Source organism: Ochotona princeps, chromosome 5 (genome assembly GCF_030435755.1).
Source record: "Ochotona princeps isolate mOchPri1 chromosome 5, mOchPri1.hap1, whole genome shotgun sequence".
NCBI classification, from domain to species: domain Eukaryota; kingdom Metazoa; phylum Chordata; class Mammalia; order Lagomorpha; family Ochotonidae; genus Ochotona; species Ochotona princeps.
The window spans coordinates 25,160,243-25,185,501 of NC_080836.1; the positions used below are offsets into that span (position 1 = coordinate 25,160,243).

Sequence of the window (25,259 nt, forward strand, 5' to 3'; positions counted from 1 at the left end):
TATATCATATATTTCAAGAATTGCCTCCCCCAAATTCGATGATTCATCAATTGTGGCTAGAAATAGCAACACTTACAATGTTTTTAAAGATGTTTTGAAAAATCCTCCTCTGTTTTGAATAAAATCTGAGTGATAATATAATTTGAGAACATTTGATTCAAATTTTAAATAAAAATTTGAGAACTTTACCATAGCAGGTCTTCTTATCTGAGGAGAGCTTCATCAAGTGAGGGCAGGCGCAAGCAGCGCTCCTATTATAACTGATCAGACACATGTGAGAGCAAGGGCCCTTGCCGTCGTTAGCTGCACAAGGATTGGGAGCTGTAATTACACAGTGAAATATTAACAGTGAAGAAAGAAGACATATTAGGAACCTCCACAGTTCACGGGGGTTATTCACTTCATGATTTGAAGTAAAGTTTCGTACACAGCGTCTGCCCCTAGAGTGACTTCATATGACAATAAAAGGCAATTATATGAAGCCATTACATTAATGGAAAACACTCCCCTCCCCCCATCCACCTTGAAAGGTAGCAACTAAGATAACTTCACTTCCTCTATGATGAATGGAATGCATTCTGGTAAATTAGGACCAAAGGTTATCCTGATGTGGAACTTTCTACCATTGTCTGTACCTAAAATGTCACGGTGCACTTAGATATCAGAATGACAGACTTGTGATGATTGTTGGAGGACTATACTATTGTTTCGACGTAGGGAAAATCAGTGGGGAGGAGGAGAGAGAGGAAGACTGGAAGGAGAAATCCCTGTGCCTATCCAACCATATTATGAAAAATAAAATAATAATAAAATTAAATTAAAAGAATTATTCCAGGGCCTGGCGGCATGGCCTAGCGGCTAAAGTTCTCGCCTTGAAAGCCCCGGGATCCCATATGGGCGCCGGTTCTAATCCCGGAAGCTCCACTTCCCATCCAGCTCCCTGCTTGTGGCCTGGGAAAGCAGTTGAGGACGGCCCAATGCATTGGGACCCTGCACCCGCGTGGGAGACCTGGAAGAGGTTCCAGGTTCCCGGCTTCGGATGTGCGTGCATTGGCCCATTGTGGCTCACTTGGGGGTGAATCATCTAATGGAAGATCTTCCTCTCTATCTCTCCTCCTCTGTGTATATCTGGCTGTAATAAAATGAATAAATCTTTAAAAAAAAAGAATTATTCCGAAAAATAGCTAATCACTGAACTGAGTGTATGATAAATGCAGATAATCTACTGGATTAATATAGTTATGATGCACTCCCAGAAACAGCATCCTTAAGATTCACCCCAGCCTCTTTTAAGAGACAGCACTTGTCTCCTTGTCTTAAAACTACTTAGTATCAATCCTCATTTTGAAATTGCAATCAACACGTGAGAAATTTTTCCCTCACTTTCTGTTCTGAGACAAGTTAATGCATACATACATTCTGTATAGAATTTGATAATTTAATAATGCACTTGTTAACTATTTTTGAGCCTTGTGCTTTTGTCTCCAAGGAGTAAGTTATTCATGTTCTACATTGAATAAACTTCATATTAAAATTTTTAGAAAGCCTGCTTACTACTGTTGAGAAATTGAGAATTTTGGGGGGGGGGAGGGAAATCCATGCAAGACTTTTTCATAGTTCACATATTTCAAAAGTTAATACTTTTGAAGTGTCCTTACATAATATAATTGTAGAATCTATGAAGAAATAATTGGATTTGATATTCACTGTGACTGCCAAAATTCAATGCTCCTTGCAAGATTACTGAAGCAATGTCCTTGAATTTGTTTTTGAAAAAGTAAATCCAACTCAATCAATTCAGTCTCATATAAAAATGGATTAGCAACAAAATGATCAGAAGAGTTGATCCCTGCGATTTCTGAGTTCAATTCTTTCTGTCTCCGAGAGTAAATAGTTCATGCTCTCCTTTTAATCCTGATGACTACCTGAGTCTCAAGGCAACTGCAAGTTCGAAAAGGAAGAGAGGAAGTATGTAAATTACTGAGTCTGAAAGGTGTTGCCAGATAACACAGAAAACAGGAAGAACCAGAACAAGAACAGACACCTGAAATCATCTCGCAATAACTGTGCTAATACTAGATCAATGTATGTGACAGGCTGGGCATGGCAGAATGCTAGCTGGAGGTGGAGTGGGAATGAGTCCACGATGGCTCACTTCTACCTCACCTGGACGAAAATGTTTATAGTAACCTGCAGGTAACAACTGGACGTGGCCTCACCTGATACAAGGAGTACCTGACTCTATAGGCACCAAGCACACTCTCAGAACACGAACAAATTTGCTGAGTATGTGCAGAGTAAGAAGTCTTCCCTCTACTCATTTCTCTGTCCCTGGTGTAGCCTATAAATTCCTTTTGCTGCCACTTCCCCCACGCAGTCACTGCACCAGGTGCAAGTCTTCTGTCAGACTTCCTGACTATAAATCTTCGCCTGGACTAGGAATCTCTCTGTGTGTATCTCGTGTCTAAGCACCCCTGAACCTAATTACACCTCATAAATTTTTTGGAAAATATCTTAAGAAACATGTTCACTTTGCTGTAAAAAATTACATATTTTTTTCATTATAGGCATTTTCATCAACTATTGAAAGAACTGCCCCTATAAGGAGTCAGATGATCCAAGAGATAATTAGGGTCCCTCATCCCTGGTGAAATACTTTGAAGTAAAATCTTGCGTCTCCTCCATTTTAACCTCTTTGGAAGGGTACATTCCTCTTAGCTGCTTGTCTTAGTATAAAACTAACAACTGTGCAGGACGAGGTACCCCCATGTGAATTTCACCTCCCTGACATCTAGTTAAATCACAAAAATCTCTTTCAGGTAATGCAAAGGGAATTCTGACTTTACATTTTATTCTAATTAAAAAAAAAGTCATAAATATATGTTTTTGATTTTTTTTCCTAATCATGTATATGAACGCAGCCACCTACGCCAATTACAAACGAGGGACTTTGGTGTAGGGACTGTCTTTGTATGACAGTGGGCAGAGTCGCTGCCTGAGATGCTGGCATCCCATATGGGCGTAAGTCAGTGTCCCATCTGCTGCACTAGGCATCCAGGTCACAGCTCATTGGAAAAGCGTTAGAAAATGGCCTGTGAAGGCTCAGAGGCTAAATCCTTGCCTCTTAAGTGCCAGGATCCCATATGGACGCCAGTTCATGCCCTGGCTACTTCACGTCCATCCAGTACCCTGCTGTGGCTTAGAAAAACTGTAAAGGATGGCCCAAAGCCTTAGGACCATGAAAATGTATGGGAGACCTGGAAGAAAATCCTAGATCTTGGCTTCAGATCAGCTCAAGTCCAGCAATGACGGCTACTTGGGTCTCTCCTTATCTCTTTAAAATATGACTTTCAATAAAAATAAATACATCTTTTTAAGAAAAAGGAGATAGCCCAATTGTTTGCACACACACATGTACACACACCCACCCCCACACACACCCCACCATCGTTTTCGGAAATCCAGATGAAGCTCCTGGCCGCTGGCCCAGCCCTGGAAGTTGTGGACATCTGATGAGTGGACCAGCAGGTGCAAGATCTACTCTGTCTTTTTCTCTCTAATTTTGACTTTCAGATACACAATTCTTTTTAAAATTTTATCTGTGTGCCCGGCGGCATGGCCTAGCGGCTAAAGTCCTCGCCTTGAAAGTCCCGGGATCCCATATGGGCGCTGGTTCTAATCCCGGAAGCTCCACTTCCCATCCAGCTCCCTGCCTGTGGCCTGGGAAAGCAGTCGAGGACGGCCCAATGCATTGGGACCCTGCACCCGCGTGGGAGACCTGGAAGAGGTTCCAGGTTCCTGGCTTCGGATGTGCGTGCATCGGCCCATTGCGGCTCACTTGGGGAGTGAATCATCGGACGGAAGATCTTCCTCTCTGTCTCTCCTCCTCTGTGTATATTTGGCTGTAATAAAATGAATAAATCTTTAAAAAAATTTTTTAATCTGTAATATATTTTAATATACAAGCTAACAGATTACAAGATTCCTGAGCCAAATCACATCCAACAATTTTATTTTGTAGCTAAATAAAGGTTTCTTGGATTAGAAACAAGTGCATTAATTTACATATTATCTGTGAATGCTGTTACACCAGTGTAACTGAGCAGTTTTGCAGGAAAACATGCAAATCTCATTGTCATAAGCTTTTTACTATCTGTCCCATTATAGAAAATGTTTGCTAATCCTTGATATAAAACAATCAACTGTATTTGGAGAATTACTGCTGCAAAAAAAAATAAAATAAAAAATTGAGCATCAATTCAGAGACTGTAAGCTCCTACAAAGGTCACTTCATTTATTTGGATCCAGGAGATGGAAATGCTGATGTAATGCTATGAGCAATCTTCATGGATGAAATGCAAATAAAGTTGTCCAGGCTGAGTTCTTGGATGGTTCATGCTATCTGTACTCAGCATGACACAACAAAGAACTTTAAATATCCCTACAACATTCTTGTATGCTATGTATACATTGTGTAAATATTTATGAATCACCTACTTATGGCAAACACTCTGGAAAAAAAAAGTGGGGGCAGGGACAGTAAATGTACTATCAAGACAGAGTTCCTGCATTAAGGTAGTAAGGCTCTGTATTCTAACACTATACACTCTAACCAGGCACTCCATTCCTTCCAATTTTGTGGTCACTTATTAGGCTTAGCTCTGTCTCCTCAAGGATTCCTTAAACATTTTAATTATCTGATTTCTAGGGTCTTTTCATTACATACTGATATCCTTCTGAAACACTGAAATGTATCTACTTTGATTAAAAACTTGATGTGGTTTTCTAATGTATACACTCACACAGACCTACATTTATTTGATTTCCATTCTCCTAAAAGTTTTTGGCACTGGTCCTACAGGTCTGCCTGCTACAGCTATTCATCTAAGAGGTCTTTGGTTTTTTTTTGGCAGGTTAATCAATCTTCCAAATGTGCAAATTGTTAACTGCAAACCATTTTTTTCTTACTTCCTTTACTACCACATTCCATCATCTGTCAAGCATCGCAAGACTTGCCTTAAGATGTGTTTCCCTTCCCCTTTCATTTCTCTTCTTTTAACAATACTTTCATTTCCTCACTTTTGTGCGTGTACTGTGGTTGTTCAACTGGTACTCTGTCATATTGCTCAAGTGCCCCTGCGTGTAACATTAAAGCAAATAACCTGTATTTCAGCTACACTCACTGTACATTCTACAAGCAAATGTACCTATTCTGACACCTTATTCCTTCAACACATACTTCTTGACCATCTTTTCTCACCTCCTGATGTGCTTTTCTTTCTTTGGAATTCCATCACTATGATCCTGCATCAACCTTCTTTTGTGACACAGGTCAAATAAATTTTCTGACTTGAAATATTTCTAATGAAGCCAGCTAATATAGATTCTTGCCCCTGCTAAATATTAGACCTAGTAATCAACAAAGAATTAGACATTTATTCTTTGTGGTCCCATTTTTCTAATTTGGGACACATATTCATCTATTTTGTGTCCAGTGTACTCTAGCTTCTTTAAAACATTTATGCATATACTGTTTCTGTAACAGACAAGGCGAAAATATTTTCACTTTTACAGATCACTACTCCCCATACTAACTAGTCAACTTTGTCACCCAGAGGGGAAAAACGGCAACTATAAAATACTATGAGAAAGGATGGATATGACTGAGTTCACAAGAAATGTGGGTTTTAAATTATTTTCTATTGTATTTGGAGAGGAAAGGAGAGCGAGTGAAAGAGAGAGAGAGGGAGAGAGAAAGAGAAGGGGGGGAAGAGAGAGAGAGAGAGAGAGAGAGAGAGAGAGAGAGAGAGAGAGAGAGAGAATATGAATATGAATATGTTAGTTGATCCACTCCCTAAATGTCCTAAACAGCACAACAGCCATGGTTAGGCCAGATCAAAGACATGCGCCACAAATTGTGTGCAGTCTACTGCACTGGCAGATGGGATCCAAGTTCTTAAGTCATCATATACTAACTCCCAGGATGCACATTAGCTGTAAATTGGATGAGAAAAATGGTCAGTGCTTGATCCCAGGTACTGTGTGGGCATTGCAAGTGACAACATAAGTCACCATTTCATATATCCACCTCCACATAAAGTTTCAATTGCAAACAGGCAGAGGGCACAATTTATGTTAAGGGCTACCCTCTAGGCAAGATAAATGTTATGCTATAACAAGCTATGTCTTAGATGCATACATACATACACATTTTCCCTCTAAAATTCCTATGACATCTATTATTGAACAGAATAAGGACATTCAGATGCATGTATACATTTATGGATGTACATGGTTGTAGACTATTTTGGTTTTAAAGTCGTGACAGTCTTAAAAATTCTGGCAGTGAATCGATCATCTTGTAAAACACATCACAGCTGCCAGAAGAGACTAAGTAATGCATAACTGCAATACTTTATAAAAGAACCAAATGTTAATTGTGCAATCACACAAGATTGATGCATACTTTATAAAGATAACAATATCATTAAAGATAATTTCATATTTCATGCAAACATGTTTAATTATAGCCCATTTTTCACCAATGAAAAATAGGCACCTTAAAGTCAATTGCTTTTCCCACAATTCAAATAAGATATCTGCATATGCTGATGTATATATGTGTGATATTTACTTCCCTAATTAAACTATGCTCAAAGCAGAGGAATGCTAGCATACAGTTTGTTAGAGAAGAGGAAAATAGGTCCTCCCACAGCACAGTCATTTTGATTAGAAGTGATCTTTCTTCCTATAAAATAATTACTAATACAATAACACAATTTACCGATGTTAGTAATTTTTCTTTATAGCATAATTTAACATTTTAGATGTGTCTCAATTATTTCAAAGTTACAGCTACAAACAGAGAGGGTCAAAGAGACAAAATGGTTCATTGACTAAATGGCCTCAACAGCTGGTGCTGGGAGAGCCAAACCCAGAGTCTAGATCTCCATCCAGATCTCCCTCATAGGTGCTAGGAACCAATAACTGCTCTGGTTTCCCCTGCCTTTCAGGGTACACTGACAGCTGGGTCCGAGGCAGTCCAGTCAGAACTCGGGTCCAGAGCTCTTGGATGCCATCACCACAGGCAGAGGCTTCACATAATTGGGTATAGCAGTCCCACCCTGAGTATTCAGTATTGGCAAAGGGAGTATTTACAAAAGTTCTTTCAATCACACTAATCTCAAATTTCATTTTCCCTAAAACAAGCATTTTTAGTTGATAATTTTAATTTGTTGAGTTTTGAGTGACTATTTAAGAATATTTGTATAAAAAGATGTTCTTATTGCTTTACTTTCATCACCAGATTCCAGCAAAATTATACATGCAGTAGCTTTATTTCATACAACTGTATCATATTTTGTGAATTAATTTTATTCTATATTTTTATGAAGTAGAATATACAAAATGTGAAACTCTTATCTGATTTCTAACAGGTCTCTATTCTATATGCACAAAGCAAATTCTTAAAAACCACAAAGCTGTTTCCACTTATTTTTTGTGCAGTTCTCTTCAAAACAGTTAAAATAAACATGTGATGTGTGATTCTACTTGTAAGTAGAGTATATCTTAAACCAACATTCTATTCTTCATCTAAAAAAGAAATACGCATTTGTTATCTTCATTCACTCACAATTAATTTCACTTTCTTTCAAAGAATAAGCCGTTATGCCAGACAACTTTTTATCACTCCAACGACTCTATTTTTTTCTGTCTAGGGCAGTGTTTTTCAACCAGTAAATAGCCATAATGAATCGCTGTCAATATTTGGTTAGGACTGGCACAGTTTAGGTTTGCAGAACTGAGGATACTGTTGGCAATCTTACAGGTAGATCCATGAATCTGATACACATCATACAATTTATGAGTCAGTTCCTGCAACCAACAATTATGTATCCAACGTGGGAAAACTGCTAAGGTTGAAGGCTTGACATTGGAGTAGAAAAACTGATTCTGTCTCCCTACTGGGTGTGAAGCTTTGTTTTTTTTAAGATGAATTTACTTTTTTACCAGAAAGTCAAATTTACTGAGAAAAGGAGACACGGAGAGAAAGATATGCCACCCACTGCTCTCTCCAAATGGCCACAACGACCAGAGCTGAGCTGATATGAAGCCAGCATCCAGAAGCCTCCTCCCAAGGCTATAAGCCATCCTCTACTGCCTTCCTAGGCCACAAGCAGGGAGCTGGATGGGAAGTGGAGCAGCTGGGTCAGGAATCAGTACATGCAAGGTGAGGACTTTTGCGACTAGGCTACCATGCCAGGCCCTGAATGAAGGGTTCTAAATAACTAACAGTTTCTATGGCTGAGGCAAGTATCAAAAATAACCAACAAAGTAAAAGCAATTCTTCAATTCCTTTCTCACTAATCTTCCCCACTACACCAAAATTCACTATTGTGCTTTATTTTTTTAATAGAAACTATAAGAGTGGTAAACTTAGTATCTGCTTGTGAATTCATTTGCAGTTTAGTTCTTTGGAATTTGTATATTTTGCCAAGGAGATAATACTAAAAATGATAATTAACTTTTTCAGGTGAACCAACAAAACTCATTAAGTCGTAATATGGTGTCATGATGATGCAGAAGGACTCATTAGAATACTAAATTAGGTGCTAGGTTATATGACAGATATGGGGAACTGGGGACTACATATTATAGGAGCACGGCAAAACAGTAGAAAATGAGTTCCATTGTGTTTTCTGCAACAATAGTTGAAATGTGGCAATATTTGGCATGCTTCAGTTCTCATTTCTCCTGTCCTTCACTGCTGAAGTTCTTATTCCGGGATTTTAGCACTGCATGATACATTAGTACCTCATGAGAGAAGCCACTCCAGTGTCCTCAAATCTCAAGACTGTTCTCCTTGCTTGGGAATCACCGTCCACTTTCTTTCCACAGAATCCTTATCGCTTCAAAGTAGCTGGGAGCAACTATAGGCACATGTGGATGTGTGTTGATGAAACTATTTTATTCTCACCTGGCACTTAGAGATAATTAGCATTTTAACACAGAGTGCCTAGTAAGTCAAGGAAAGCCATTTATAGCACTAAGTATATGAGATGAAGAGTTACAACTGAGTAGTAAGGAGAACAATTCTTTTCAATTAATAGAGAGAGAAAATATATATTGTTTCTGTGTTTGAGAATGGGAAAGAAATTTCATTTATACACACAGAAACCCTTACTTTTTAAAAGATTTTTCTTTATTTTTATTGTAAAGTCATATGTACAGAGAGGAGGAGAGACAGAGAGGATGATCTTCCATGTGGCTGCAAGGAAGTCAAAGCCAGGAGCCTGTAGTGTCTCCAGGGTCTCCCATGAGGGTGCAGGGTCCCAAGGCTTTGGGCCTTCCTCGACTGCCTTCCCCAGGCCACAAACAGGGAGCTGGATGGGAAGTGGGGCTGCAGGGACATGAACCAACAGTGATATGGTATCCTGGCATGTACAAGGTGAGGACTGCAGCAGCTAGGCTACCATGCTGGGCCTGGGACCCTTATTTTTAAAGGATGAACTAGTTTACTTCTTACAAAAGCTCACTGTCCAGTAAGGAAAGGAAGCAACACAAACTGATACAAAATACAGTTGACAAAACAGCACAGTCTTTGTTCAGGACTATTTCAGGGAGATGCAGGGGCAGGCATAGGGTAGTCCTCTTCCTTTTCCAATCAATGTCCAACAACCCAAGCCTACTTTGGAAAGATGCATGGCTACACTCATTTGGCGGAGTCCACTGTCTTTCTAGAGTCTTCAATAACCATCCCTTGAATGAGCAATGGGCGCCCAGATCCCCATCCACTGAGCAGTATCTTGTCACTTTCTCCCACTCCCCTCCCCTAATTATCAGCCAGGGTTGTTCCAACCTTCCTCTCCTTTAACGCTCAGGGCTGCTCCAGGGCAATGGTAGGTTGCTCCACTTTTTAATCTGCTTGAATTGTTGAAAAGAATTCATTCATGCATTTGGAAGTCAGAGTTGCAAAAAGGTAGAGAGATTCTCTATCTGCTGGTTCACTTCTCTTTTTTTTAAATTGCATTTCATTTTATGACATCGTTTTACAGGCTCTGAGGTGCCCCCAACCCCTCCCCATCCCCTACCCCCATGGTTCACTTCTCAAATGGCCACAAGAGGGCTGGGCCAAGGTGAAGCTAAAAGACGGGAATTATACCCGAGTCTCCAAGTTCTTGGGCCATCTTCTGGTGTACTCTTAGGTACACAGGCAGGATTGCTGAATTGGCACTGGAGCAGTGTCCCTACAGGAGGCCAGCAGAACAGGTAATGGTCCTGACTGAGAGCTGTGGGTAGCACTGGCTGAGTTAGTGACACCAGGAGGCTAGTTCTACACCCCAAGGGCTCCTGCACAGGGCCTTGTTTATGTCTTCCCTTCTCTGACTGGTGCAGCTTTAGTCTCCCTGCAGCCAGAACTTTTCTGGAGAACCTTAGAGCTGGGTAGTTGACAACCTCTCTACCACCAGCTTCAATCCATCCTCCAGAGATCTCTGATAGGTTTGCCTCTATTGTGGTGCCAAAGAGTGGCAGCTCCTCACTCAGGGCAACCTGAATGTAGGATACTAAATCCAGCTGTAGTTTCTCCTCCTTGGACCAGTAGCCAGTGGCTTGCTGCTACCTTCTTGTTCCCACTCAATTCCCTGGAGGAATCCTCAGAGGGTTCCATGGCTTACACTGTTACCATTGCCAACTCTCTGGGTTGCACAGGTACTACCTGATGAGAACTAGCGGTCAAGCAGGTGTGCTAAGCCTGCATAAGCCTGGGGAGCCAACAAGTGCCTTATTCCCTTCACTACTAACCCCAGAATGAAACCCACCAAGGAGACCAGAAAAGATCATGGCAGGTAATTGCAGGGACCTATGGGGGCAGAATCCATAAATAGATTGCAATATAGCACATTGTGGAAATGAACAATTTATGAAGCTGGAAATTTAGAATTCTTTTACACACATCCTGAAACATGTTTTTTAGTATACATGGATTTGGAGGTAGGAATTTTAATTAATCATAGAAAATGCTCATAATTGTAAATGAGTATATTAATAGTCCCAAATGAAATCCCTTACCCTTTCGGTTTCAGAAATGATGCCTAGCCCTCTAAAGAACAATACCACTAATAGCATTAGAATCAAGACTGGTTTCTTTTTGTGAAAAATAAGATGATCCTATTTTCTTATCAATGTTGTCAAGTTTAATTTTCTAGAGAAATATTTTCCTGATGTAACTGAAGCACTCAAATAATTTAAGTGTTAAAGCTATTCCTTGAGAAACAGCCTGTGATTCTTCTATATTGTTAAGACATAATGAGCAAATAGTAAAAACTTGAATACATCCTAAATGGAATAATATTTTACCAGAACATACTAGAAAAAACTCTAAATGTTTTATAAGCATTATTTAATTTATTCCTCTTAGAGGCCATTTGTGTTTATGAAAACAAATTGACCATACTGTGCAGAAGAATAAAGTTAATTGTGGAAAGGTAAGGAGATTTACACAGCTATCACAAGGGAATCAAACACTCCAGTTTCACAGTTGAAGCTCTAACTGTGACAGTCTGCAACCACTCTAAGTCAGGTGATTCATTTAGATCCAGTTCAACAATGCCTTACCTAAAAAAGAAACGGGGGTCTGCAAGCAGCCTGAAAGTACAGCGTGTATAGGTTTATATTTAAGCAGATGGCTATCATCAAACAGAAAGCCCTCAATGCTCTGGTGCTAGATATTTATCTCTTTCTCTAAAGACTTTAGCCACATTTGTGTTAGCTGGAACAGTGTGTACATTTGCTATTTTTCCAGTTCAGACTTTTGTTTCCATTTTATCAATAAACATGGAACTGCATCTGAGAAGTATATCCAATTCCACATACTTAAAATTTAATATTTGTAGTTTATCTGCTAAGCCAAGTATCAGAAAACTGTGCTCTACAGGTTAACACTGGATTGCAGGGTTTTTATTGTTTTTTTTTAAATTTCTTTTAAATGTTTTGGGAAAAAAGCCCAAATGTAAATATTATTTTATGGTTCATGAAAATTACATGAAATTTAAATTTAAGTGTCAAGAAATACTAATTAACTGAAATACAGGTACAATCATTTCCCAGATGACTGTAATCACACTATGGTAGCAGTGTGTAACTGTAACAAGGTCTTGATAGCCCACAAAGTTTAAAATGCTTAAAACGGAATGCTTTGCTGACCTTTTCCTTAAATCATACCGCTGTGATTTACATGGCATATTATGGTTCTGAAGCCAATTATACAAACTAACTAACTAAATCAATAAAAACATTGGTAAATCCTTGTCTCTTCACAACACTCACTCTCTGGCCACAAACCTCCCTCTCCACTTTTTATTGTTTTTTTTTTTCTGTATGCATGACTGAAGGAGGCTTTTCTTTCTTATGCCTATCTCCCAGATTGTATCAGCTACCTCCCAAAGCCACAGAAACAGCTTTCTGGGGTGATTCATTTTATATTAGCTAATTCATGCAATACTTCTCTATTTTCCCTAATAATTTCATTCCTTGCTATTAACCCTGAATGATAAAATTCCTTCCAAGTCCCCTTCCTCCAATTCTTTCCCTCTCTAATCTATCATTTACAAACCAATGCTTTCACCATGCAAATCTGCTGTTTTCGCTCCCTGGACAAGGTTTTTTGAGTGTTTTTCTGCTTCCCTGAGTGCAGCTGTTTGATCATCTTCAGCGTTTCCTGGGGATTTAACAAAGATACAATATCTCATTCTCAATTCAGAACTACCGAATCTGAAACGCCAGTGAACACGCACTCATCTGTAGTTAATCACTGCTTCAAGTGTATTTAATATACACTCAAGTGTGCGAAAACTGTGATTAAGTGAGATAAGTAATCTAGAGCATGAAAATCCGCATTCTTTGGTAAGAAGAACATTTAAGTCCCACCATATTGTGACCCCTTGCCAAAATTGTTTCTTTATTCCCTGCAATCCGTAGCTGCTTCAATCTTTAGATAAAGAAATAAGACTCCATGCATTCGGTTGTTTGCCTCGGCGTAGTGAATGGTGGAGGAAAGAGCTGCATTAGACTCACCCTGTGGAGATTGTTGTTAGGACCTCATCTTACTATGTTTTAAAATCCATTTATATTCACATTCCATCAATAATAATAATTTTATTTATCCTAATTGTTAACTTAGTCTCTTAAATGCCAAGAAACTGTTCAAGGGGAAATGTCTCAATAAAATTTAACTGTTTACTGCCACCTGGTGATTTGGTGTGCCAGTTCCAAAGACATTGTCAATACAAGGTACCTGCATTCAGTGTCCTTTACCTGCACAGTGTGGTGGTTCAGGCAGAAGCTCCAGTTTCAGATTTGCTGAGTTCAGAAAACAGGGCAACTGTCTTCGGATTATTGGAATTAAAACAATTTGGTTAGCATTTCTCCTGGGTTCCTCATGGTAAAACTGGTTTGCTGATGGTCTTTCCTATGCAACTGCTAAGGGATTAACATTTGTTGGCTGCTATTGTCATAATTATTAATATGGTTGTTAAAAAGAGTTAATCTTGACTCGAATTGGCAGACAATCAGAAACAATATTGTGCTCTTCAAATATTTTGTAATTTAATTGAACAGATAAGGTAAGAAACTATACAAACTGTAAATACTGAGTTCTTTCGGTGTTAACATGAAGATGGAAGAAGTGAAATATAACTGATGTAAAATTTATAATACTTTGTCGCTTGGAAATGCAGAGTTCTCTTGAGAGAATTGTTCCTGCAAATCTCTATATGAATTCAGACTAATATCTCTGGCATGCTTATAAGCACACAGTAAAAATGTATACCTTCTTCCGGCATGGCCTAGGGGCTAAAGTCCTCGCCTTGAACGCCCTGGGATCCCATATGGACGCCAGTTCTAATCCCGGAAGCTCCACTTCCCATCCAGCTCCCTGTTTATGACCTGGGAAAGCAGTTGAGGACGGCCCAATGCATTGGGACCCTGCACCCGCGTGGGCAACCCGGAAGAGGTTTCAGGTTCCTGGCTTTGGATCTGAGCGCACCGGCCATTGCGGCTCACTTGGGGAGTGAATCATCGGACGGAAGATCTTCCTCTTTGTCTCTCCTCTCTGTATATCTGACTTTGTAATAAAATGAATAAATCTTTAAAAAAAATAAATGTATACCTTCTTAATTTTTATAAAGTCACCATCAAAATGACTTTGATGATTCCTGAAGGTCTAGATATCATAATACAGACAAAAGCTAACATTTGGCTCAAAAGTGATTATTACAAAACTTTCGTGATTTTGTTGCCACTGCTTTTAATATAATTAAACTTTATTTGATTAATGACTCCACTTTTATGATAAACTATATTTAGAATAGATAGCTTTCTAAATATTTTTGATAATTTTTACATTAGAGGAAAGCCATTAATTTTGGTGTTCTTGCTCAACAAAAAAGTACATATTTATTTAAATAGTTTATTTCTCTACTAATAAAACCATGTTTATGTATTTTTGCAACAGGTGGCTGTATCAACTTCATGTTATAAATTGTTAATGCTCACTGGGTACACAAAATACACAACTTAGGATAAAATGTGCAGTTTCTAGTTCAGCTATTGGGATAGAGTAAATATGTATATAAGTGTCTGTGTGTTTAAATATTATTTATATACTTTTCTAACAAGCATATGTGGGTAAAATTGAACCATCAAAAAGAAGTGTGAAACTATAATATATTGTACATTAAATTATACTTTCAAATTTCTCAACTTTTCATCAGGAAATTTTAGCTATCAAAATAAGACTATGACTTTATGCCCTTCCTTTTTTACTTGACTTTCTTGATTTTTAAAATGTTTCTGTCAAAGAAGATGTCATGTCTGAAACTTTATCTTTCATTTCTACCTCCTTTTCACTACCTCATTTTTACTGTGATCTTATAAAAGAATGCCTAATACCTATGATGTCAGCAACATGCGTTCAAAGGTACTAACCAGAATCCAGGGCTTCTGTACAGACAAAACTAGTAATATGGGGGAGCCGGGCATTAACGTAAGGGCCCCAACTCAGCTCTGACAAAACCACAGTGCCTCTAGATGAAATTTGACTTAGCCTTACTGCATGTCTGCCTTTCAAGCTTGTGTTGGAACTCCTCACTAATATTAGATTTTGAATATGGGAAAAATAGTGACAATTTGGTGGTTGCTGCTTTACTGTGACTGTTTCTGTATTCTACCATGAACTCTGAAAGAACTGGAACAACACTGCACATATTTGGGTGTGCGCGCATGAATACTAACTTCCCAAAAGGTGTGCATACTCCATAGATATAACACATTCCCTCTTGCCGTAAAGATAATGTAACAAAGACTATGACTAAACTTTCATTATGGTTTGGTAATGCTATTTTGGGGGAATCCCTGGGTTTTGTTTATAGCAATGAAAAAATCATCTTTTACTAAAAACAACAGCAATGATAAATCTGAAAATGTTTACATTAATGTATGAAAATTATTCATGAAAAACTAAAACAAATTCAGTGTCCAATAATACTTACGTACTACTGATGGTTTTTGATAACTGCATGTAATAACCACCTTTCTAACATTGTCTACACCTACAAAGTTATGGTATGCTTAAATAGCAAAATGGTGGAGTTATGCCTGATGCTGAAGGAATTACACCATTGTAATAATACAGTGTAAAACCATAGCAGGGAAGGAGGAATGGGGACAATGGAAAAATTTATACACACACAAATACATATGTATTTATATATAGGGCAACCAGGAAAATACTTAATGCTAAGTGTAGAAATGAAAAAATATAAGGTTAGTAATGCAGTGTGATGTTGAATTTAAAAAGATTTTAAAAACCTTTTTTTAATTTGTAAAAGAATGAAGCATGATTTTTGAATTTGGTCATGTTTATTGAAATCTTCTAGCTGCCTTTAAAGAGATTCGTTTATCTGAGGCAGTTTATTTAACCTCTCTGAGACTTCGTTTTCTCATAAATAGTCAGAGAAATGGTTTTATTCTCTAGTCCTGAGCATAAAGGGAAACATTTTACAAGGTGACATAAGACATTTTATCAATAGATAGTATACTTTCACCTGCTGTTTTGTCATTCAGTATTTCTGCTTGCTATTTTGTAGTGCTTTTGTCACCCTCAAATTCATGCATTGAGAATTAAACCCACATTCAGTAACATTAACAGAAGGACCTGTTTTGAGGGGATTGACACCTGATTGTGGAATTTCATCTATGGAATCTCTGGAGCTCCCTAGGGGAATTCATCAGCTCTTTCCTGCGTTCCAGGACCAGCAAGAAGATTCTGACTTTGAGGAATAGGTCCTCACTTAATACCACTGTCTCTCAACACCTTGATCTTGGACTTGTAATGGTCAAAAGTATCAGAGGAGGATGTATAGATTTCATAAGCTATTCTGCTTATGACATATAAGGTATAGCAAATGCAATGACCAATATATAAGTAAAAGAAAACAAACATCAAAATGTTGGCTGCCTTAGGGATTTTCCAAACTAGGAATCTGTTCATTCTTTCTCCGTGTTTTCTGTATATGTACCTTTGCCACAATTAGAAAATACTGCTTAACAACATCAAACAAACCTTAAGTACTTTCTTTTCTGGAAAGGCATAACTACAGCTTTGCAAGCACACTTGTTACATCCAGCACTCACCCAAGGTGAATATGCACAGTGGTTAGAGTTGACCGTGTCGTCATTCGACAGCTGCCACATTTGCAGTCTCTTAAGAACTATCTCACTCTTCTATAGAGTTGTGCCTTGTATTGTTATTTGCATTTTCTTTAAGCAAATTTGTATGACCATATGAAGTTAAGATCATTATGGATTTTTCACTTTTACAAGATATATTTTTAAATATCTCACCAAGTCATATAACCTACATTTTAACCAAACGGGACAAGAAAAATGATATAACTGTTGCAACTACTAGTTTATTTTTAAAATTTTAATATATTTATATATAATAAGTTATGCCTGAGATAGTAATCTAGAAGGGTTTTTTTTTTGCTTTTAACTTGTGTTTAAATATTTTTTTAAACGACAAAATCTTTACTAGATCCTATGATACAGACTATGATTATATGCACTACATGCATGCAAAAACAGCAATTTTAAATTACTTGCCATTAAACAGCAATAATATATGAATAGCTGAGAAACATTTGTTCAGATACAGCTAGACTAAGGATGAACAGGATACGGTATAGCCAAGATCTGAGATCAGGACATAAATAATTACTCCTTTATTGTTATATTAAATCTAAACTATTTTAACATTAGATTTAAAATATTGACTATTTCTTACTTATACTTTCTATTTTTATGTTTAGGTTTGGTCTTTCCTAATCCTTTGTAATAACATTGAAAACTCAATGGGTCTGTAACAGGTTTTATAAAATTCTACTCAAGTATCCAATAACCAAGCAGGAAATTTAAACAAAGGTTATTGCTTACTTGAAAAAAAAAACCCGGTGTTAAGACTCTTATTAATTTCCTATGTAGAGGATCAGATAACGTCAACATACACCTGTAACTTTACTTGTTCAATTTGTAGAAGATATACTGACTATCACGGTATTTTTAAAAATATTACTTTTTTCCACGAAAGACATTATTATTCACCAACAAAGAGAGGCTACTGTTACCACAGTTTGTTCATGCTGAGGCTGCGTCAGTGTTTTTATTTTAATCTTGTTCTTGGTAACAGAATAGCTCCTATGTCCCTGCATTGTTTCTCCCTGGCAGTGCAAGTGTTACTTCCCTGCAGCAGATAAGCAGGACAGATAATGATCACTCTGCGCTCACTGATCCTTATAATCCAGAGAGGCAGCATGTTCCCTGATGGCTTTCAAAATTGAAAACTAACTGAATTTCATTTAGGAAATACCAAGTTCTCTTTATAGGTGACAAGCTCTAGATGTATATAGAGTCTAATATCTACCCAGAATCATGGGAAAATATGTCAAATTAGAGTCACATAATAAAACCTTTTCTTATTTTATACAGAGTGAAGGTATGACATATAAATCATTTTTTAGCTTAGTAAAATTGTCAAAAGTACCTTTCCACAACCAAGCAAGTCACTATGAATGCCTCATTTCCTTTTCAAAACATTAAAAATGTCAGGAAAACCTGACAATATGAAGTCCCTTCCCAATCCATGACTTGCTGTGAACCAACCAGACGTTCTGCTAGCAAATGAAACATACTGATTCTGTCCTGAGGGAGTAACATGAGGCATACAGAGGATCAGAACCTTGCTCACTGTCCAGTTCATTTAAACTGGGTTGTCACTGTGGCACAGCTCGTCAAGCTGCTGTGTGCCATGCTGGCATCCCTGACTGAGTTGCTTCTGATGAAGCTTTAAATTTACATCTAAAATGAGAAAGTAGCAGATAATGGCTCAAAGTGCTCAGGTTCCCACATATTTGGAATTTTTGGCTCCTGAATTTGGCCTGCTCTGGATTGGGCCATAGTGGCCAACTGAGGAGTAATCAGGGCATGGGCAATATCTCTCTTTCTTTCACTATCTGTATCTCTACCTCTGATTCCCTGCCTTTCAAATAAATAAATGTATCCTTCAAAAATTGCTCTGAATGCAAAATTTGCAACTCCTACAAAACACCAAAGTTTGATGAAGAAAATTATAGTGATGCAAATATTGTAATTATAAAAATCTAAATCACATCTTGAAATTTTTCATAACTAAAATTACCAGCTTTAATTATGAATATGTACTCCTCTGTGTTGAAGAAAGGTGTTATAGAAGAGTGTGTTTTTAGTAACCAAGATCATATCTTGCTTTATTTAAATTGAATCGATCTAATATATTTACAGAATGCTTCCTTGGAAAAAAGTATTGCTTCCTCCTTATATGGTATACAAGCTTTGTCATTTATAGGATATGGGGAGGCAGCAGCTGCAGGAAAGTATTAAAGAAATCGCTATATAATCCAGAGGACTTGGTAACTTCTAAATTGCAAGGAAGCATAAGTCATATGAAACAATCAAAACTGAGACATTTAGACAGTGTAGGAAGATACACAGATTTAATCAGATTGCCAAAAACAGGACAGAAATTTTTTACTTCTGAGAATAATTTGATAGGAAATGTATTATCAAAGAAGAATGAAGAACAAATATTAATAAAAGACAAAAAAGCCTTGGGATATTGAAAGCAACAAAATTCATGGTTTTTAGTCAAATATTGCAGATGATACTATAATATAAAAATAATGCTTTGGTGTAGAAGCTGTGTGGCATGGTGGATGAAGTCAGTTACTGGGAAGCCTCCATCTCAAATTAAGAGTATTGATTCAAGTACTAGCTCCTCTGCTTCCAATCCTACTTGCTCCTAATGAATCTTGTGGGACAGCAGATGATGGGGAAAGTGCTTGGGACCCCATAATCCCACAGAAGACCCAGAAGATATTCCAGCTTCCTGGCTTCTGTGGGCTTTTGATGGCAGGACTATCAAACATAAGAGCCTTTCTCTTTCTCCCTCCATCCCTCTAACTTTAAAATAGATAAAAAACAGATAAGCATTTAAAAATAGAGTTTAATTCATGGAACAAGAAATCAGAAGTGCTAATAAACTTGGAGATCTGCCTAATCTTTATCAAAAGGAGCAAAGAAGAAAAAAGAGAAAATGCATTCTCAGCAGAAAAGAACTTGTCAGAGAATTCCAAATCCAAACAAGGATGTGTGAATGAAAAGAGCATTATGCGCTTCACAAAGAGATTTCTGAGGTCCACCATGGTAGTCTAGTGGCTAAAGTCCTCACGCACCAGGATCCCATGTGGGAGCTGGTTCTAATTCCCGTGGACCCACTTCCCTTCCAGCTCCCTGCTTGTGGCCTGGGAAGGCAACTGAGGATGGCAAAAAACATTGGGATCCTGCAGCTACGTGGGAGATCCAAAGGAGGCTCTTGGCTCCTGGCTTTGGATTGGCCCAGATCCAGCTGTTGCCATCACTTGGGGAATGAATCACTGGAGTAAGATCTTCCTTTCTGTCTCTTCTCCTCTCTATAAATCTCACTTTCCAATAAAATTAAATAAATCCTTTTTTAAAAAGAAAGATTTCTCTAGGTAATAGCACATAAAATGAGGAAAAGGAATAAAAGAAAGAAATGATATTATATAGGACAGTTATACCATTCTGGCAACACATAGCAAGAGAGTTGGAATAAGAAAATGATTCACAGATTTACTGTAGGAAATAAAATCACAAAATCAATAGGTAGGTTATTCTCAAACCCAAATGTGGAATACAAGGGCTTTTCAAGATGTTTGTGGAAAATGAATTAAAATTCAAGTTTGTTTCCTTGAAAACAATGTCAATTCCATGCATAGTATGATTACAATCATATAAAGGAGGAAGAAAGCAAGCAGGCAGGTAAAAGAGGGAGAACATGTGTGGACATTTCCATTCACTTATTCAAATGCCAGAAGAGTTGTCTTACCAAATCCACCAGCCGGGAACTCAACCCAGGTCTCCCCCATGGATGGCAAGAACCCAGTTTCTTGAGGCCCTCCCTGCTTCCCTGCCATGGTATGCATTAGCCTTGAATCACTGAGTCCAGAGCATCTGCAGGCACTCTGATACCAGATTCAGGGATTTAAAAATATATATGTATTTTATTTACTTAAAAGCAGAGTTAGAGAGAGACAGAAAGATGCAGAAACCTAACTTTCACCTATTGTCTCACTCTCCAGATGGTTGCAAGAGCCCAGGAGAAGCAAGGCACCTGGAACTCCATTAAGTTCTACCCTGTTGGTGGACAGGGGCACAAATGCGTGTGGAGCTGCCAGAGGCAAAGCTGCATTCCTATAGGAGACTTCTTCACAAGTGGCTGCTTAACGTGCTGTGCTACCTGATCTGCTGCAGGATTCAGGAATCTCAACTGGTGTGTGAACCACTAGGCTGAATTCCTGCACCATTATACATTTTTAATACTAAGATTGGTCCCTGGACTATTCAATACCACTCCTATGCACAGCTTCCAAGTTTCTTGTCCCATAATAAATTTTTCCTTCAATACCTTTACCCTGAGCCTTTAGAGCTTCTACACAGGGCGAGGTAGTTCACGTACTCCTAAGAGCTCCTGTCTCTTACAGCACAAGCATTCAAGCAAACACCTCCTCCTTTTTCATTCAGGCTGGTTCTTCACCCCAAAATGCCACACAGTGACTCTGGGTGAAGAGAGAGATGTCTTATATGTTTTTCTCCAATTTACTGATCCCATTTAGGTAGTATATACCAAATCTGAAAATCACATACAACTTCCCACAATATCTTTTGTCACTACAGTAGCTAAAAATTAGAAGATATAATAGAAACCCTCAATTTTTACATTTTCTTTACGCATTTTAAGTTGAAGAAAATGAAAACATAAGGAAATATGCTGAGATAACTAAAACAAAGGTAAATATCCAGCATATATTATATATAATACTAATAAAATAATCAAAATAATATTACATTTTAAATACCCTTTAGTAGGGGAGAATACTTTTGGGCAACTCACTAATTAACTTACCCTGTGGCTGACGGCTCGGGTGGTATATCTGAAGGTCAAACGGCTGTGCGCTGGTTTTCTGAATCACACTGACATTTTGTCCTGTCCACTTATTTGCTTTGGACAATGTGTTGGTCCTCCAGTCTGTCCAATAGACCTCACTCCCATACAGAGACACAGCAAAGGGATGGGATAGGTATTCATGACCACGAATTATTTCTATCATTTTTGTCCCGTCATACAGTGCTGAGTAAATAGCATCTGACCTACAGAATAGTAAAAAGCAATATAAATAGATTATCAAATCCACTCAGATAGTCCAGAGGTACATAATATAACTCAGATAAATGGCTTTGTATGTATTTTCAATTTTCAGTATTTGATTTGTGGAAAATAAGAAATAAAACAACTTATTTCCATATGCACGATATCTGTTTTAGACAACCTTTCAGTGTGACACCTCTTAGGTGTGGAAAGCAACATAAAATATAATAAGGAAAGTTTTCAAACCTGGCATCTGTCCAAACGATCCTCTTTTCAAAGTGGTCCACAGTGAGTCCATTAGGCCATGCTCCAGTTTTCATGTCCTTGTAGATCGTTTTTCTCCCAGCACCACTCATAGAGGCAGATTCAATTCGAGGAAAATTGGCATCCCAGTCTGTCCAGAAAAGTATTCTGAAGAAAAGGAAATGATGATAGCCTTTCAGGTATCCATTTCACAAATCTTTAGCCAGTACCTACTATGTGCTAACTACTATGTGCTAGGTGCTAGTGGCAAGGTGAAAACATGCAGAAAAAAGATTCAAGCCTGAAGGTCCTTGCTTAAGTGTTTGAAATTAACCTTAGTTGAGGGTTTTACATAACTGTGATGGTAAGAATGTGTACATGAAGCAACATCCAGATGATTTTTAGTGCAAAATATTTGGACAAATTAAATAAATGGTTGGGGAAAAGATAAAAATTAACATAAACTATAAGACAATAGGTTGAAAACTAGTTCCTTCTGGATGAAGTATTTGAAAAATTTCCATAATAAAGGTGTTAAAATATAAATAATTCAAAAGGAATTATAAAACAAAAGTTAAATATAAGATTTAAAAATTGTACTAGAGGGTATTCATAAAATTAGATGTAAAAGGCTTGTTTTTTTAAAAGAGTAATGCTTAAAGATTAAACTTTAATTTTCACACATAAATCAATTAATTAGAAATAGGAACATGACATAACTTATGAGCCAAACCTTGAAATAGTATAATATGTTCAGTTAAATATTACGTAAAACGAAGGTTAAATAATGCAAAGCTAAATGTAGGGGCAGGCTGATCTTGGGGTACATGAGGCTAGGCAGCTGCCTACAATACTACTACCCCATAAATGAGAGCCAATCTGAGCCTCAGTTGCTGTTTCTGATTCAGCTTGCACCGAATGTGCCTGTTACAGCATTAGACAATGGTCCAAGCATGCCAATCAGGTGGGAAAGTAGGATGGAGTGGTTGGCTCCTAGCTACAGTCTCACCAGCCCTGGCTATTGTGGCCATTTGGCAAGTGAACTGGTAGAAAGAAGCTCTTTCACTTAGTCTCTTTCACTTCCATTCTTTCTTTTTCTACACCTGTATCTCTTCCCTTCTCTGTCACTCTGTTAAATAAATAAATCTTTGTCAGTTAAGTGGCCAAAGTTCTTTCTTGAAATAAACATGAAATGAAACGTGTGTTTCACTGCAAGTTTAACTGTGGTTGTCCACATCTTTCACTAACACGAGGATACTATTTATCATCATTAACTAAATTAAGTAGAAAAATAAGGTTTAGAATTAATAGAACACCAATGTGGCCTTAATCATATTTATGGTGATACTTGAATAAAGAAGATGTGTAAAGAAAATTAATTCCTGACAATGGTGCCTTTGAGAGTCAAATCAGGGCTGTGGGTGTCTGTGGGTGTCTGTGGATAAACCATGACCACCAAAACAATATGTAGCTATGCACCATATTCTACAGCGACAACATTAAGATTTTAGAAGCATCAGCTCTTGCCTGCTTAGTAAATGAGGAATCTGTTTCTCCTTCATAACTTCGTACCCAGTTAGACATTGCATGCATTGTTGCAAGTTCAATTCATTTATTAGTAGCTCTTAAAGTTGGTTAGAAAGGGGTACAGTGGGCTCTTAAATGTAGTTTCAGTGTGTGTAGCAGGGGGGGATTTGTCATTCTGAAATAACTGATCTCTTCACTTCTTCAGAAAACATAGCAGCATTTATGTATTTTTTCTATAGTGCTTTTGTAGTGCTAATCTTTCACCAATTTATGTGGAACATTTCCAAGACATTTTATAAAATAACATGTTCTAGAATTAATTACCTTACAAATGCTCACTTTGCCATTAGGCAGTTCATAATCAATTTTAATTATTGATTTCAAGGGTCAATGTTCTAGAAAATTCTAGGCGATCTTTTGCCTGCTTTAAAATTTGACATTTAAAAATGGCACTTAAACAGAATCATGTTTCCCTTTTTCTTTTTATATCATTACCATTTATTAGCTTCACAAACTGCATTATTCCTCATATATACAAGAACTATCTCTCGCTTATCATAGGATGTATGGTCATGTTCAGCCGCAACAACTTTTAAAAAGAAGCTATGGTTTGAATTCTGCTTTATTCTCATTTGCAAGTTTGCATGCATCTGGCTCCAAATGGACCATGAACAACTTATATCATTTATAGGTGTGAAAAGGCTGTTTTTATCTATTAGGTCAAATTACAGAAGGTGAAAATACCAGATCTTTGTAAAACAAAACAAAACCCAAAACACTTACTCATTAATAACCTTTACACCCTTTACAATGCCTTTACTGATTTCATTTGAGAATATCCACTCCCCTAAACAAAATCTTAATTATATATTCTACTTACGTTCACAATAACTATGTCTTTTTAAGAATGTAGGCACTAGTGATTATAACAATGAAGCCTGCAGATCCATAATGGCCCCAAAAATGCCATGCCATAGCCTAAGAATAAAGGCAATGAAAGTTCAAGAGCTAAAATGAGTACCCTGTAGATACTGGATTCCCTGGTGCTTGTTGTGCCATAATAATAAGCTCAATGTTTCAAGTGGATTCATGTATTCACTCAGGTCACCTTAGCAATAAGTGCATTGCCTTAAAATGCAATGAAAGAAAAATGGCTCCTCCTTAAGAATCTCAATTCACCACCTTAGAATAACTTGTCACTTGGGAGGCTGGGTCAACACAAACTACTGAAGGAAAGTGGCAAGATAGCAAATAGCCTTTATAATGTACAATGGATGCTAGTGGATTCAATGCTAGGGAAACAAAGTAGCCAATTAAAAACAATTTTTATTTGGCATCTATGCAAAAGAGGTTACAAAGACTTGGAACATTGTAAAAAACCTCATATGAAGTGTTTTGTACACTACTGTCTATTTTTTTCCTCTAGCCATGGTGAAAGAGTGAAGTAGCTAGTTGTAAACCTTTGGTTCATTTGTTATTGTAAACAAAGTATACTGCATTGACCATTGACTGTCCTTTAATGTATACTGTGCTTTTCCTCAAGTATATATACTTGAGATCCTTTAAGTTGTCTTAGAAACAAAGTCTGTTCCTGTGAATCCATTCATTTATCTAAACAAAACATTAATTAAACACAACTATAATAATGAACAATTTCACAGACTTGGAA

The 25,259-nt window shown here is 37.6% G+C and overlaps 1 protein-coding gene across 1 annotated transcript in view; it reads right to left on the reverse strand.

The window, feature by feature from the left end:
* LRP1B (LDL receptor related protein 1B) overlaps nucleotides 1-25,259 on the reverse strand; it is a 1,366,825-nt gene that overhangs the window by 544,205 nt on the left and 797,361 nt on the right. The window contains exons 28-30 of the mRNA XM_058664204.1: nucleotides 22,067-22,231; nucleotides 21,578-21,822; nucleotides 190-321 (exon numbers count right to left, since the gene is read on the reverse strand). Coding sequence (XP_058520187.1) covers nucleotides 190-321; nucleotides 21,578-21,822; nucleotides 22,067-22,231 — 542 coding nt within the window. The remainder of the gene's footprint in view (nucleotides 1-189; nucleotides 322-21,577; nucleotides 21,823-22,066; nucleotides 22,232-25,259) is intronic.